We start from the raw sequence: 13,024 nt of genomic DNA, 5'->3' as shown, positions 1-13,024 counted from the left end.
TGCTGTATGTATGAAAGGGATTGAGGGGACGAGAGAGAAGGGTGTCACTGGAGCCGCGTGAGAAACGCAGGATACTTACGCGAACCACCCACGTGTCATAACTGAATGCGGATCGTGATACGCTTTTCCTGTATTCAATACTCTTTTACGATCCTTCTTCCACCGAGTAAAACGTTCTTCCTACGTCCCGGTGATCGCTAAATTGAAAGATGGAGTTAGGGTTACGTGACACCGTTCGCGTAACTTAATTTCTTCGATGATAGCGCCACTTCGCGTTATCCCGAATATTTATAACTTTCAGTGATGCCATATGCACTTATAATTAAATTGAAATTAAGAACAGCTATCATTTTTAAAAAAAATTTTGTTCGAATTTATATTTATTCTTTGAAAAATTCTTGCAGTATTTTAATGGAAAGAAACTGTCTGTGTAAACTTTAGATACTATATTTGGAAAAAGATTGGGAAATTTAGTAAAAATTGATGTATGTCAGTTTTCGTGAAACAAGGGGTTAATAAAATATATTCACACTCGTTGCTTTTATTGTTTGACCAAATAAAACTTTATCAAATTACTGTCCTCACTAATCATTTTAAAATTCATAATACAGTAATGATTCTCAAATTGATCATCGCTTCGAACCTACCACGTTCATATATCGTACAGCGAAGATGAAATTCGACACCAAGAGTCGCTCAGATTGTGAATGTAGTTTGTTCAATTTACGAATCACGTGTGATCATTTTACGAATCATCACTGTATCATTAAATCCATTTATCTAAACAGGAGCTCCAATTATTCGGAGAGATATATTTACAGGGGACGATCGATGAACCACTTTTTTCTGGGTTATATTTTCGAACCACCCCACATTTTGACAATTCGAGGATCGTTTCAGTAAAAACAGAGTATCGGTAACTGCATGACACTCTCGCTGGCGAGTCTACCGGGGGGAACGTAATTCAATTATCCGTCCCGAAGGTCAAAGCAAAACGATTCAGCGCCCTTAATGGCAGCGCATCCACGAGCGCGCATAATCGGTTCGCGAACGTGTCGACACAACGGACGACTCGTTTCACTCCGTGCATGACTCGGAGGAGAAATCGCGGCGACACACGGCTTCACGTGGGAGATCTTGTCAAGCGTCGGACTACCGTATCACGGTGACTCACGTGTATGCACGGAATGTCTCGATAATTTATCCGCGCCGCGCGTGAAACGTTTCGACGCCTGTCAGAAATAATTCGTCGTCGAAACCCCCGAGGCTCGACGAATTTTTCCGGTGCTCGAACGGCTCGATAAAATTTTTCGAATCATAGTATAATGGTATTTAACCTTATAACTCAAATAATACATACGATCTTCCAGGTCCGTTCATTTTAATCTGAGAAATGGAATAGTTTGCTGATTATACTATTATCACACGTTAATTTCATTGAGTATGTGGATGTATGGACATTCGTAGCCTTAGGTTGTTCGTTGAATAAATTATTCGAATGGTCGTGGTCCCCTCGCCAAACTCACCACCGATTCCCTCTGATTTCAGCCCCGACAGCGCAAAGAACGGATTCACCCTTCTGGTTCGAGGGGACTCCCCTGAGCGTTTGGAGTTCCTGGACAAGGTCCTGGCCCTTCTGCAGGTAAACCGTTCGCTCTCGTTGCATAATTTCGTAGCACGTTTACGTAAGAGCAATCGAAACGCGCGAAAGCGTCGATTGTGTGCCGAGTACAAAGGCGATGTTTGTCGTTGCAGGACCGAATCAACGTTACACGAGCGCTGCTCCTGCAAACCTCGGTCGTCGATGGCCCCACCGACTCCCAGTTACCTTTGAGCTGCGTCAAGGTGAGCTGTAAACAATTAAATCCTTAAACGCCGTCGAGTGCTTCGTCTCCTTCGACAGGAAACGACTATTGTCCTCTATGGAAGCTTCGAATTTCACTTAAACTGGAAATGAGAATAACTTTGTCATGTTTCATTGTCAAAATCATCGCTTGACAATAACGTACTAACATTTAAGAAATGAAATAACCGTGAAATCGGATAAAATCTAATTCGAAATAGTATTTCAAGCATCGTTGTTTCACAAAAGTGGTCCCATACACAGAACTCGTGGAGAGTTCAACGCCCGAATGGCGACGCGTTTTGTGTTCGAGTGCCGATCGCGAATAAAGGAAATCGTTCCTTTTGATACTGAAAACTGTCGACTGGATGGATTTTCTGACCCCCATAGCGCTCGAGCACCATGTTTCTTCGTCGTAAAGCGTTTTGAATTCTGTTTGCAGACGATGGTCGTCGACGAAGACGCTTTGAGCAAACACATTCCCAGGCGGGAAGAAAGCCACGAGCTGGCGCACTGGATCGCGTTCTATAAGGTAATTGAAGTTTCGGTGCGTTTGCAACGTCCTCGAGCGTTTCCTGCGTCCTTTTGATCCTACAACGCAAGCTACGCGAGCCTCATGCGCTCCACGTAAATGTAAATCTCGATTTTTTCGCGGTTCGCCATTTTTCTGGACCTTGAAAGTGGAATTCTCGTGACAGGCCTTCTCGACGACGCTTCTCGAATTCAACTTAACTTTCGAGGCTCGTCAGAAAGCAGGATATCCCATGATACTTCGAACCTTTCCTGTCTCGAGAAGCTCTTGCATAAATTGTTACTTGCGTCTATTTAATTCACTTTTCAATTTTTACGTGGAATATGGTAGAACCAGGAAAATTAATGGAGGTTGAAATAGTATGTTTAAGGTACAAATGACCTTCTCCAATTTTATTCTATTAAAGATTATCTTCAACAGTCTTTCACAGTAAAGCATAAGCTTGTATTGTGATGTTTCTATTATTGTTAGAGAATTTTTTTAACAAATTTTGTAAACACCTTGACTACCATATACGAGCGTTGGGATTTTTCACTAAATTTTAACGAGGTTGTAAGAATAAATTCAATAACAAATTGTGAATAGTTTCCAATAGTCTAAAGACAAAGTTTCGTTTTGTGGAAATTAACGTATTAAAAATGTTACCAAGATATTTCGATAAAATCCAAGGAAAGTTCGTTTTCCATTTAAAAAATATCAACGATCCCTCCAATGCCCCCTCCCCCTAGTCGTGGGTTTAAAAAATCTTGATCCTGCTGAGCCCTAACGAGCGAGCGTCGCAGTGGCAGGCAAGTCGCGTCCGAACGATCGGTCCGAATCGAAAGTCGCGACAAATTGCTTCCGAAAACGATCGCGCCTCCGGTTGTTGAAAGGACGCGGCGAGGAAGATGGGCCTGGAATCTCGCTGACCGGTTGACTGAATGTCACTGCGGTGATTCGGCAGGTTCGGTGAAAAATGAATACTACCGGTGCCAGGCCGTCGTGAAATAATTGTGTCGGCCCGCCTCTCGAAATCGAGGTGCAATTATTGTCGGGGAATTTATCCCGCGACGGTGGCACTGACCGATGTTACCAATTTGTCCGTGGTTCTCAAACCGCAGGGACCAGGTAATGGCGTTTTAATGGGTCACGTTAAAGAAAAAGCGTCACGGCGATCTTCTTCGGGCCGGTATCGCGATGGCGATTCGTCGCGCTCGTAATTTTTTCCCCGCGGGACCAAAGCGACGTTAACGCTGGCGTCGGGATCCTGCGTCGCGTTAAGGATTCTCATTCGACGGTTCGCGGAAATCGATTATTTTTCGACACTTCTTTTTTAAACCGCAACCTTCCGTATACGTGTTCGTGTTCGAGTTTTTTTTTTATTTTCACTTTGAATCGATCGTCGTGATATCCGGGATTAATTAAATCTACCGTCTCGGAATTCGACACGCGTCTGAAACAGATATTTAGTTATTATCTGTAGTGGAATCACGTCCAGAAATGTGTATAAAATAAAATGTGTACCATTGGTCAGTTTAAAAATTTTTAACACAGCTTTCTAAGAATTTAGTCACACTCAAATTGACACTACATAAGTTTTTTTGTATACACTGATTTCTATGAAACAGACATGGGATAAATCAATTCAACGACGGAGGAAAGTCGTGCAAGAAGATGGCCACTCCGTGGATGATCGATACATCTTTTCGTTATAAATGTGTACACATTTTTCTTTGTAATTATAGCAACGCGTGGGTGGTCTTCTTGGAAATATTAAATGCCAAGGCAGTCGGTGTTCTGTGAATTATGAAACTTCACTGGACAGACTGACTGGAAAGCGCGAGACGAGGTTTCACTTGAGATTCTGAGACGAAGTTTTCCCGAGCTTTTTAGTATTTTATTTGCAACACCTTCGCCGCTATCGTGAATACCAGTTTGTCAGGACTTCGGTAATTAATCATCGATCTGTTCGGATAAATGGCTTTTACGGGACTGAATATCCTCGCGTTTATTTTTTAAACAATTCCTGAGGAACACGTTGCTATCGACGAGGAGCCAGAAGAAAGAAAATAATACTCTATCAACCGATATGCAGATGATTGAGTTCTGCGGTACTATACAGTAACTTTCTCGTGCATGCGGGTAAAGATGAATAATTATACATCCGCTAAAAATTAACCAGAATTCGAAACTTGAAATTGGAGTTGAAGAAAAGATATCGAATATCTTAACATCTGAGACCAAAATATGGCACTGACTACGACTTTGATCAGGCTAGGATTTAACTCCAGCCTATTCAGTTCGTTTCACCTCTTCTTTCGTCTTAATTCCAATTCTATTAGGTTGTGACCTTGTACATTTATAATTTAATTATTTCAAAAATCTGTTTGCTTGCGATTTACACATAACTTTTATCATTTTTGTTCGATCCAGATGAAATTTAATTTATTAAATTTTCGTTGACTATAAAACCCTAATCAGAGAAAAAATTAATAATGTAATTTCGTTTCGACTTCTCTAAAATAAATATCATTGTATGTAGAAATTGAAAAAAGGCCCAATTTATCTAGGAAAATGCTTCGATGCACAGTATATTAATTCACTGATGGACCCTTCGATTGCTTAAGCTCATCCCGGGGGTGGAATCAGAGTGAAAAATGAAAGAAGATTGAAAAAGTTTGTCCAATTCCCACGTAACCATTGTAAACTGGAAACGGTTCGAACGACGAACGTTATCGATTCATTGAACAGGCGCGTTGGCGATAAGCAAAGGTGATCGAAGGCAAGGTGACTCGGCAACAGTTATTCACGGCCTTGCCGATAGTCGATCGGAAAGCGTTACAAGGAGAAAATTGTACTGTTCGACGTTGGAAAATGTTTATAAATAACGGTAGGTCGCGATGTTCGGCGAGATAGGCATTAACAACAGTGCGTCGCTGTTGCATCGGCGCGCATGAAATTCTTGGGCAGAAAGTAAGGACTCCTGCGGACGCCACTCGGCTACCTCTTTCCCGAAGTATCTCGAGAACGACGATTTACTATGCGTGTTCGAATAGCGCGCATTTATCTCGACGCGTATCGTACGGGACTGAGTTCGACAATTTCAAACTTTCTCGGCTGGCAAATTGTTTGGCGGAGTAGTCGTTATTTGAGACGTCATTAGGGGAAGCAAACAAGCGCTATATCCTCGAAAGAGGATTACCAAGTGTGTTAATCTCTCGTCAGAGCCACGGGGTCGATCGTCTGTGCGTAACGGTGCCCCCCCCTGGAAATTGCTAACCCACTTAATGATAGACAGAACTTAATTTTTATTCAACATTATAGTTGCTAATATTTAATTTTACGAGTGGAGGATTTGGAAATAATTTAATAATTGTTACACTAGATATAATAAAGAAACAAATGTGTGTCTTCCATTTTATACACAGGGTAAATCGTCTAACTTTTAAAAACTAAAAATCCCAAGTAGATTTTATTTAAGTTCTTAATTAAACAAAAATCTCCAATGCACCAAAATTGATAGTTATCATTCCATAATATAATCGATTGAGCGCCCAGGCACAAAGTTGAGTATTTACACCTATAAAAGAGTCAGCAATGTTCCTTGAAAAGAAAAATCGATCGAACAAGAGGAGGGTGGCTTCTGCAAGGGGATAACAAATGGTTCGAAAGGTTAATTTTTCATCCCCCCCAGGGGCGGTTTAATTGACTTTTCTAATTGCCCCCGACGATACATCATCGGGTCGCTTCTTTGAAGATCGCTTACCGGGACACCTGAACTTCGATCGAAGTCTAGAGAGGCGTGTTCCTCGAAGAATTATGAACGATCGACGCTCGTTGGCTGGAGTTTGAGCTATCGCGACTGTCGAACCACTTTACGACAGCGATATCGAAGAAGTCAGCTAACAGCCAGCCCGCGGGCGTTGATTGATCGGGAGATCAATCAATCTGTTGGATGATTCCGCGAAATTGAGACGTCAACAGATATCCAATCGGCGTTGTAGATTCTTCTGCGCGCGTTCTCGCTTGTCTTATCTACGATTAAACCGTTCGAAAGGAGTCTACGATGTCCGAACGTCTATCGTTTCATTGGAACGGACGAACAACGACGATTGTTTCGACGAAAATGTTTTTAGTCATTATTGATTCGCATGGTTGGTGATCCGCATTAATACGGAGCAAGTCATCGTGAAGGCAGAGAATATATTTTCCGAAAACGTGTGCTGTTGGAAAGGTAGAATTGAAGATTATAATTTTTGTGAATTAAAATTAATTATCCTCCACTGTCGACGTCAATTAATCAGAGTAAAGATAGTCCTGCATTCCCCGGCAAAGTGACTCCATGCGATTGGAATTTTCGACCGATTAAGAATGCATCATAATAAGCAAATCCAACGGACTGACAGCTAGGTGTGTCGATCCTGCATTCTGCGTACGTGTGTCAACGACGTACACTGCAGCTCAAAAGTCTGTGCCAACATTTTATTTATTTCTACCAGAAAACAGTTGACTCCTTAGCGGAGAAGTCTAGAAAATAGTGAATTTCCCTGGTTCAGCCAAATTTTTATTAAATTGAGAGTAGATAGGCATATTTCAAAAATTTTTATCACTCTTAATGTTCAGTTCGACATGAAGGGTTCCAAATTTGCGATGTATAATCCAGATTCACACACTGTGTATATTTGTAAATTTATTTGAAATTCGAAATTTCCATTGGATTTAATTTCAGCGTTTATAAAATGGTGCAAATTGCCCCAAACCATCTTGCGTCTATCTGACAGTTTTTTCCCCCGCAGGAGTACGACGGTCTCATGACGGAATGGCAGGCAGCCGGACGCAGACTGGCTTTGGAGATGTCGGAGTTGAAGGAATGCAGCAGCCTGTCCAGCACATTGACGCCTCTCGGTCGGCTCCTCACGGACCCCACATTGAGACGGACGTCCAGAGACGCCGAGGAAGCGGTCGCCATTTTGGAGGAACGAGCCTCCTCGCTCTTACACCTCGAGCACGTTAGGTTAGACAGTACAAGCTTCAAACTATTTCGTCAGAAAAAATGATTTCCTTTCGTTAGAATAGGGGTCAGCTTTCGTGAGGCAAAATTGTTCTATCCATATTCTACTGACAGTAATGACTCTTAAACACTCTGAAGACTTAAGACGCATTTCTCTACTGTCTCGCGTTTGCATCGATTCGTCTCAACTGAACTGTTTTACTTAATGTTGATTTTTACCAAATTGGTAAGTGAAATTGTTAGTTCACATGCCTCAATATTACAGAAGACTTTCGATACACTCACCATGTGATAATTTAACACACTTCCATCTCTATTTTTTCAAGGATCTGTGGATTTCTATGCCACCTTCCTCCCCCACTGGGCCATGGCTCTATTTCTTAAATATCACAAATAAGATATATCACGAAAACTATTATACAGTGTGTTTCATAGCACTTGATGCTTCTCTACAAAGATCCCAAATTGCCCATAACTTAAAAAAGTGAAATACCACGCGCGTACGAGGTTTCCCTTTGTTTTCCCGCCCCTCGTCTGCCACCGAGGCGAGCATCCACACGTTATGAAACGGCCTGTAGGTGTGTGCGTGTAGTGTGTAACTTACCGTCGAATATACGTGCATGCATACGTATTCCCCGGGGTACATTCTCGCGGCGCACGGCTAGGCTAAGGACAGTTTAATGCGAAGATAACGTCCGCGGCGTGTTAGTCAGCGCCCACTCGTGCCTTATGCTCCGAGGACTCTCGCGAGTTAGGGTTCGATGTTTCGTTAGCGATAAGGGGCTACAAGAATTCCTAACGGTCCGCCGCGATCACGGTTCCTTTTTATCTTTCCAGATTGTCGGTGAAACGGGCACGGAGATTGGTGGAGGAGGTCGGGAACGCCGCCACCAGGCTGGAATCGTCGTTCGAGTCCCGACGGGCGACCATTCGCAATCTCGCGGTTCTAAGGAGTATCGAGGACCAGGCGCACGAGGTGAGTTACCCGCGATACGCGGCCAACATTCCACGAATTCGACCCGCTCCTAAAGGGATGTCCTGATCTGGACTTGGAAAGAAAGAAACGTTGTCGCAGAATTTTACCATTACGGGCCACCGCCGCGTTAACGCGTCTCACCGATACGGTGTCTCTCGATTACACACGCGTTTACTTAGCTTGTCTCTTAAGAGGGTTTCCAGACGTTCCTGCTGCGAGCAGAAATATTCTAAAATTTGAAAAGTTACTTATTTATCTAATGAACGCGTCGTTTGAGTAACAGGACATTTCGATAGCAGAGTGTTCAAATATGTTCTAATTCTGAAGAATGTTCTCCATCTCGGAGTCTCGAAGACCGAAATTCGTTTCTGCACCACGATAAATGTGAATGAAAACATGTCGTTGGCTTTATTGCACGGACATTCGACACCAGATCGCGTTACCGGATCTTCGATCCTCAGCGTCTCTTCGTCTTTTGCTCTCTCTCTTTCTACGTACGCGGCGAAACACAAAAGACGTCGTCCCCTCTCGCTAAATGTGCATTTAACGAGGGAACACTGTAGCGACGATCAACCACCGATTAGAAATACCAGTCGTTGGTGTCGTTTTCTGTACCTTTCTGGCACGTTGGTGTCGCAATTGCCCTCGAACAGGATAGACAAAGGGCTCTTTATTCCCGGTCGAACTTTCACTTCGAAAATCGCACGGCTGGTCGGTTCGCGATCATCGGACCAGTCTCACTGGCGATGTTCGCCTCGACGAGGGAAGCCAGATCGATCGAGACGCGTCTCGTTTGTTCCCCCGGATCACGGATCACGGATCCCAAGCTTTTCCACGGGCAGAGCCACGGAGGTAGCGGCCTCCGTTAACCTCGTTTCTGGCATCCTCGACGACCTCGAGCCGATGTTCGGCCTCCTTTGCGGGGAGTCATCGAGCATGTCGTCGCACGCTCCGGGTCCCCTGCTTCCTTCCATCGCGGACCAAACGGCCGGCTGGGATACCGAGGCGAATACACGCGCTAATGCTCTCCAGCCGTATTAGGGGTATGGAAATCACGAGCGCGATTAGCCGTGCCTGCGTCCACCATCCCGGTTATCGTCGTTGTGTTCCCATAATGGCCTTCGAGGGGGATACTTTGCGCATGGTCGAGCGCAAAACTGGCTACGCATCGTCGGTGTTCGCCGAATTCTCAATAACAAAGCCCCCAGAAATGATTTTCTTCGATCGATAATTCGTAGAACCAGAAAAGATCCTCTTTCAATAGCTTATTTTGCATTTTTTCATTTTTGAATTTATAACGAATCGGTAAACTTGGCATATTCGATGGAAATGGATCTATGAGTATGCATGCTTGGTGCAATTATTCATTCAGCCCTTAAACCTTCCGTAAACCTTTAGAAATCTAACATATACAGTAATGATTCTTAAAATGAACGTTACTCCAGAGTTGACATATTCATTTTTCGTACAGCGGAGATGAAATTCGACACCAACATTCACGCTTCGCTGGCTCCACGGGGGATCCCCCTAGAATCAATTTACGAATCACATCTGTTCATTTTAAGAATCATACTTTGAACAATTTTCAGACAATTACGAACAGTTTCCTGAGAATCGTCAATCATAGTCATGATTCGATTAAAACAAATTCGAAAATATGACCTATTTTTTCGGTCAGCAAGATAGAAAGTCCGTTCGATCGATAAAGGAACGTATCCTGGCGTCGATAAACGGATCGTACGAGTGGTGGAGCGTTGTGGGAAACGGTCCTGGCGGAGGATCGCGGAAGAAGGATCGGGTTTCGCAATTCCGCGCGAAAGAGTCTCCCTGACAGACAGGATGGCTACGAAAGGACGGGAACAGGTCCACCGATGAAAAAAGCCTTAATGCTCGCGTGGACGTCGCGTGAATTCTCGATAAATTGACGGGCGAAACGTGAACGATCTTCCGGTAACGTCGCGGCGCGCGGAAAGATCGACGCCCCGGGGCTGCGAATCGACGAAACCGAGGGAAGAGGTATTCCCTGGAGTTTGTTGCAATTTTCACGATTTTTAGTCAGGTTTAGAGGAATTTAGAGGAATATTATTTTGTTTAATGTCTGATAGAACAGCGGAAACTTCTGCAAGTAGATTTCTTTTACTTATAAATCATGGAAGAAGTGTTCTTTAACTTCTCCGTGACCATTCCATCAGTGTGCTTGTTTTTAAATTTGTACAAAGTATGACTTACTTCTTTGGTAGCAAAGACATAAGCTATTGCTCTACTTATATGTATTAATACATGCTACGTGGTATTACTATTTATTATAAAACAGGACACGTAAAGTCGTGTTTATTCATTTTTAACTACTCATACGCGTTTGCAATCGATAAGTTACGCAATCTGCAGGATAAACCGTGTTACGCCTCGTCTTGCAGCGAGAAAATACTACCCGAATTTGTTTTACAGTTTACAATATAACTCAGACCCGGTCCATATCGCGAGAACTTCAGATTTTTAATGCTGCGTGTCCCAGCGCCATTCCAGGCTCGAAAAAACGTTATCTCTGCTAATTAGTCACGATAGAAAACCTGAAATTTTCACATTTACAAGGAAATAAATCGTAAATCGTGTAGGGAAAAGTTCAAATCGATAACGCGGCTTGTTCTCGTACGATAAAACCGCGAACGCGATATTAATAGAAACGTCGTTCTGGTGATTTCAATGCGTGGTAATAGCGGTGTCACTCAAAATGTCAGAGACAGCGAGAATTTGATAAACCAATTTTACTCGTCGTAAAGGTTGCTTGCGTTTGCTACAAATTAATAAAGATAGTAAAATAAAAGTAATATTTATACTTTCTGAAATATAAAAATACGAACATTATTTCAATGAAACGTTCCAGTCCAGTTCCAGTTCCAATAAGTAAGAAAATATTAATACAAAAACTATCTCTTTCCGCAAAATGAACACATCAAACAAAACTCAACAACTATATACAAGAATAATGTTACTTGTTTCAAAACAAGCATGCTGTTATCGTAAATAATCTGTGTCGAGGACTAATTGCACGAAGTGTAGCAGTTATTGAGATATCAATCCGAGTCTAATCACTGGGCAATAAACTCAGAAAATGATAGGAGTCTTCTCGCGCAAACCATTAAACTCCACGCACTGCGAGGCAAACGGCTAATAATTGCAAACGATTCGTTAAAGGTGCACGAATTAACGTTGCTGGAAAGAGCAGCGTTAACGGGAGATGATTTACATATTCGAAAATACAGGAAACATTATGTAAACTACTAGCTGAATAAGGAAATTAATTGCGGAAAGCGTTCCGCTCGGAGTCGTTTCGTCTCTTTGTTTTTAACAATAACCAAGCTGGGAGACTGTCCCGGCGGCGGTTAACGGCCGAGCAGATACGTATTATTTGCGACGGCTCATTGTATTATGCTAATTAAACGTGTAATCACTTTGTCGTACATAGCACGTGCACGTAGACGGACATGTGGGCTCGACACGATCCGCACGTACGCGCGACACACGTGACAACTCCGTTTCAGGCGGAAACACGTGAAGGTACGTGATGTAATCGTGTCGCTGCTACGAAACACGTCGTATGATCCTGCCACGTCGGAAGCTGGAATCCCCCGGAGTCACGTGCCGTGGAGTTAATCGCGATCGTAGACTTCGTTTATCCGAATTTTAAACCGTTTCACCTTCCATTCGATGTCTAAAAGAATTTTAACTGGTGCAAATTGTATCGTGTTCGAGCTTTTTTTTTACTGGGAAGCTTTTCTGCCAAAAAGATGACCTAACGTAGACACGACTCTGTCCTGAATTAATCATGTTAATTCATTAATGTATTTCATGCAAAAAATGTGGGGAAAATTAATGGTATAGTAGTTTTGCAAAAATAGTGGTTTCTTTCGTTCTAATAAAAATTTGAATATACACTTATAACCTGTAAGTAGAAGAGAATTATATTAGCAAGTGTCATTGTATATTTTCGTTTGTTAATAGTGGCAAGTGAAAATGGGGAGTTTGCATGTGGAAACTATGTGGGTAAAGTTGGCAATGGCGCGTGGAATCGTTGGGACAGAAAGGGTCAAGGGAAACCTGGCGCGTAATTGAATTCTGTCGCGTTGTGTTCGTGGCCGTTCGTTCGTAAAGATTCTTTATTCCGTCGAGATGAAGCTAAGGTACGTGGGACGAAAAGATACACGTGGGTCATTGCCGAAGTCTCGTCGAATGATTCACACGTTTGTAATTTGAGCAAGTGTCAGTTTATATTGGACGTATTAAGAAAGTTTCTGTCCCTCTAATGACAGCACGGGCTACCCACGTGAGCGGTTCTGTCTAAAGTTTCCCATCACTTTCTTACAACTTTCTTCGAGACGGTCAGTTGCTTAGTTTACTTAAGGAGGTCAACGACGCTGGTAACCGAAATTTTGCGAAAATATGACTCGTCTAATTCCTCCAACAAAGCGACCATCGTTCAACAAAAAACCTTACTTCGAATCCAACGATAGAATTCTAGCAGTAAAGTTCCATATAAAAGAAGAACCAAGGAACTAAAGCAAAATAATTAAAATAATATATTATTATTTGCTCTCTGAAAAGACAATAGTGCAAAAAAATAAATAATTACGTGAAGACTACTTTTCACTTACACTCGCAAGTTTTACAACCAATTATGCAAAT

The 13,024-nt window shown here is 42.6% G+C and overlaps 1 protein-coding gene across 1 annotated transcript in view; it reads left to right on the top strand.

The window, feature by feature from the left end:
- The window catches only part of LOC122395268 (puratrophin-1-like), a 332,754-nt gene that overhangs the window by 197,761 nt on the left and 121,969 nt on the right, over positions 1-13,024 (top strand). The window contains exons 7-11 of the mRNA XM_043392713.1: positions 1,549-1,642; positions 1,756-1,845; positions 2,286-2,375; positions 7,151-7,368; positions 8,203-8,341. Of these exons, the coding sequence (XP_043248648.1) occupies positions 1,549-1,642; positions 1,756-1,845; positions 2,286-2,375; positions 7,151-7,368; positions 8,203-8,341 (631 nt within the window). The remainder of the gene's footprint in view (positions 1-1,548; positions 1,643-1,755; positions 1,846-2,285; positions 2,376-7,150; positions 7,369-8,202; positions 8,342-13,024) is intronic.

The sequence above is a fragment of the Colletes gigas genome, unplaced genomic scaffold (assembly GCF_013123115.1).
Source record: "Colletes gigas isolate AHSC1104 unplaced genomic scaffold, ASM1312311v1 Colletes_gigas_Sc00005, whole genome shotgun sequence".
Classification (NCBI taxonomy): Eukaryota; Metazoa; Arthropoda; class Insecta; order Hymenoptera; family Colletidae; genus Colletes; species Colletes gigas.
This window is presented reverse-complemented; position numbering and strand designations above follow the sequence as displayed.